Source organism: Acomys russatus, chromosome 5 (genome assembly GCF_903995435.1).
Source record: "Acomys russatus chromosome 5, mAcoRus1.1, whole genome shotgun sequence".
NCBI classification, from domain to species: Eukaryota; Metazoa; Chordata; class Mammalia; order Rodentia; family Muridae; genus Acomys; species Acomys russatus.
Window position 1 is genome coordinate 11,891,627 of NC_067141.1, and position 4,413 is coordinate 11,896,039.

At 44.1% G+C, this 4,413-nt stretch overlaps 1 protein-coding gene across 1 annotated transcript; it reads left to right on the forward strand.

Annotated features, from left to right (window-relative positions):
• The first annotated feature begins 483 nt into the window (after nt 1-483).
• On the forward strand, nt 484-1,663 carry LOC127189948 (protein FAM24A-like). Its single transcript, XM_051147006.1, has 2 exons — nt 484-602; nt 1,474-1,663. The coding sequence occupies exons 1-2, from the start codon at nt 487-489 to the stop codon at nt 1,661-1,663; spliced, it is 306 nt and encodes a 101-aa protein (XP_051002963.1). The 5' UTR covers nt 484-486.
• Nucleotides 1,664-4,413: the final 2,750 nt, after the last annotated feature.

Below are 4,413 nucleotides of genomic sequence, written 5' to 3' on the forward strand. Positions count from 1 at the left end.
GTTTGTGGGGGTTCCCAGCCACCACTAAAAGCACCGCTTTCAAAATAGGTTTTTACATTCTAAGCAGTTTTGGGCAGTAGCATTTTGAAGGGTCAGTCCCTCAGTCCATAAGACAGGTCTAACCCAAAGACTTTGATAGGTTGAGGCCTGACTACGTGGCACAGTTCAGAAGGCGTGTAGGAGGCGCCAGCCCAGACTTGTTTGTTCTACAAGGGCCTCTCACTGCCTATGAAAAGTAAATATTCTCTCTGACTGATGTTATTTCCTGATATCTGGATTTTACATCCAAGTCCCTTGTCAACCAGAAGTAAGCCCTCTTCTCACTTGAGGTCAGTTTGAACCTCCCTGCAGAGTATAAGGGTGTGTGTTCATGTCCTTTCTTTTTCAGTGAAGAAAATAAGGTGTGTGTGGGGGGGGCAGTGGCCAAGTGGCTGTTTGGGAGTGAGGCCATCTTCGCTGCCTGAACTTCTCTGCTAGGTGTGAAAGATGTTCGACCTGAGGACGAAGGTTATGATCGGCATCGCTGGCAGTTTGCTGGTTGCTGCAATTATGCTGATAACCGTTGTCCTCTGCCTTTACTTGGAAATAGCCAAGGCACTGAAGTGAGTCACGTGAGTAGGAGGGAACAACACTTCTCCAATGGGACACTGGGGTCTTCTGCTGCAGCTGGGTCACTTCTTACTTACTGCACTCATAAGGCAAAGTCAAGAGCCACTGTCTGGTTTGAGAGGGTGAGGGCAAGTTTGAGGGGTTGGGACTGTGACCTCCCAAGCCAACTGCTCTCAGCCTGGGCACCATGGGTGCCAATATAGCTTTTCTGTCACTTAGCCTCAGGGAGTGAACCTTCAGGGGCTTAACAGGGCCCTGGCTGAGCATCCTTTCTATCCTCAGCCCTGGAGACACAGAGGATGCTTTGGGGATGAGCTGTCTCCTACTCACACAGAGTTTGGCCACAGTGACCTCTTCTCCACCCACTGGGAAGCTTGCGTGTGCCCTCGTTCACTGCCAATGGCCTTGGGGAAAGTGAAGTGGGCCAAGAGGACAGAGCCTGCATGGAGGCCGGCTGTCAGGGATGTCAGTCAGACGAGAGATGCTTCAAGTTGGAGAGAAGCTTTGAGTATGAGAGAAACTGGCTGTCAGCAATGATGGTGTCCCTTTCTAGGGCCTTAGACAGTGGGAGCCAGAGCTGAGCCCAGTCAGTGCAGAGCCTTCTACATCATCTCCACATCTCATGGGCCTGGAGCAGCCACTGGGGTGCCATTCACTCTCCTTTACTTGTAATGGCATCTGGGTTCCACATGCACAGCAATTGTAGGAGAGGAGAGGATGGGAAAGGAGAAGACAGCTTTAACTGTGTGGCTGGTGTCCCATGTATGATGGGCTCCAGCCCTGGACTATCTCACAGAGCCCTCATGGTAGTAAGAAGTTCATAGGGAAGGAAAATTCTAAGCTTGTCTTGTGTCTTCTCTTAAGAACTGCAAAAAGAACACGTGCTGCTGAAAAGTCTATTGATCCGTGCAAGGACACTCAGGACAAGATCAGCCCAGCCAAAGGCAATACTTCTGGGTCTTCTCATAACCTCCAGTACTGTGATGACTGTAGCATCTACGCAGATGTTGACCCCCTGCCACCTTGTTTTTGTGGCAAAACTGAGGGTCTCTGACATGGCAATGGTGGAGACCAAGCTCTTCACAATCAGTGTTTCTTTCTTAGTAGAATATTTTATTTTTTCAAGTCAATTTCTGTAATGTTTATATTCTCATTTGCTATCTAATATGGTGTTTCTGTACTTTGTATAAGCACACAATAATCAAAATACTCCTGTACCTTCACTTGGTGGTGGTGATGGTTCCAAATGTCCTTTATCTTAACTGTTTTTCTTTTTTACTCATTTTGAAACTTGTGGCAACTAGCCTATAATATTACTGTGTGCAATGAAATCAGGAGAATTAGAGTAGAAAATAAAAAGGGGGCATGCAAGCAGTTTTAAAGATGGAACATCATTTTGCTAAATGCCTAAATAATTTTAAAAGTATTTTCTTTTCATATGTAAATGCATACATTTGTATTTATTTTTATGCTTCTATCATGGAACCATGTATATATCATAATAAAGCCAAGTGTATATATTCATAAACTTATGTATAACATAGATAGCAAATACAAATATGGGTCCATGGAGAACAGGAATTCTTTGGGTTTTTTTAATTCATTTTATTTATGTGTATACATGTGCCTGCTTGTCTGTATGTGCTCCATCTCAATGAAGTGCTCATAGAGGCCAGGAAGTGTCTCCTAAAGCTGGAGTCACAATTGGAAGCTACCTGACATGGGTGCTGGGAACCAAACTTAGGTCATCTAGAAATGTAGCAAGCACTCTTGACTTCTATGCCATGTTTCAGCCCTCCAAAAACATTTTTTTTATCAGCAATATAGAAATTCTCTATGGATGTGTCATATTTTACTTGACTCAAACTTTATTCCTGAAAAAGGCATTATTTCTAAATTCCATTTATTAAATATTAAAAGTAGTGTCATTTTTAAAAAGCCAGTAAGTGTATCCTAAGAAAATAAAATGCGTTAGGGTTTCACGAGTCCGAATTTCCAGGACCAGGTTCACAAATCTGTTACCATGTTGTTAAATTCAAGTGCATGCTGGCTAATTTTCTCAGAGATGAGACCAATTCTGGTACTGAAAAGGGACGGAAAGGTCTGCTCTATTGTCACAGTTTCAGGGTACAGCATGCTGGGATGTTACGTGGCAGGTGCTTGAGGCAGCTGGCGGCTTTGTCTTTAGGCAGGGAGCAGGAGATGAACGCTGGTGCTTAGCTTGCTTTCTACTCTGTCTTCAGTATGGGACCCACCCCAGCCACCCACATGTTGGGTTGGTCTTCCCACCTCAACTAAGTCTCGTAACTCTCTCACAGATACACCCAGAAGTTTGTCTCCTAGATGATTCTAGACCCCCATCAAGGGTTCTGAGTATTACAGGGAGGCCCATTGCTCTGGGCTGCACAGGCCCTCACAGACCAGACTAGGCAAGAATGGAATGCCTGTATTAGGCAGGGTTCTCTAGAGGAATAGAACTTATAGAATGAATATTGTCCAGCCAGCCCAACAATGGTCGTCTACCCAATGGAAGGTCCAAGAATCTAGTAGCTGTTCAGTCCGCGAGGCTGGAGGTCTCAGCTGGTCTTTAGTAGACAGTAGAATCCCAAAGAAGCAAGCTCTAAAGCCAGTGAAGGAACAGCCTTGCCAGTGAGAGCTAAGAGAAACAGGCAAAGAGCACGCTTGCTTCCTCCATGCCCTTTATATAGGGTGCCACCAGATAGTGTGGCCCAAATTAAAAGTGCATCTTCTTACGTCAAATGATTTAAGAACAAAGCTGTTTGGTTTTTAGTTCATTCCAGATGTAGTCAAGTTGAGAACCAAGAATAGTCACAAGTCACCCCTTCTCAACCTGACACACGATCATATCTCCTTATGTCATCCCTAATTCCCAAATGAAAACAATAACCAGGTCATAACTATACCCAACCTGCTATAACTACCCCCATATACAATCCCAAATGCATTATCTACTTACCCAGTCCGTAATTACATGTAATGTGATATAACTATCCCTCGTACACCTGCAAACATACATTTTAGAATAGGTAGCAGTGTCCATTGAGGTAATATTATTTTAGTGTTTCAAGCTTAAATATTATAACAATTGATGTTCTCTCAATTGATGTTACATGGCATGACAAACTGAGGAAAGAAAACAAAAATATTTCTACAAAAGCATTCTTAGCACAATATGACAGGAACACTCATGTCAATTATAATCCATTTGTACAACTGGTCATACGGCCTTAGCCGGTATTTATAACTACATTCCTCTACCACCCAGTCTGTATTTCCTCCACCTTCAGCAAGCACCTTCACAGGTCTTGGCTCTTTTCTCAGTGACCCATACTTTTATTCCTGAAGGGTCTGTGCCCTTTGTCATCCTGCCTGGATTAGTTTGTTGTAGCTTCCCAGTGACTTTAATCACAGGACGGACAGGGTAGCACCAAGAGACTCCCTAAAGGACTTCCCACACCCCAGACATGATCTGTTTTACCTCAGTTGTGGAGAAGCAATCCAGTTACCCCTTGACAATCTGGATCAATCAGTCATCCTAACACTGTTATTAGTTTCTTAGCCTGTTGGCTTAAGAGCATCAGAAGCGGCTAAGTGTAGGTATGAGGTTCCAGTTGAATAAAATGTTTGTATGTCTCCTGGCAGGAACGCTCCCCAATATGGATCCAAACCTTTCAGGCCAGCAGAACTTCAGGTCACAGGAAAAGGCAGTAAAGGTTTTCCTAGTGGGTCACTAGGGGTGACAGTGAGTGGACCTGTTGCCTTTTCCACCCTTTGATTCCTGGA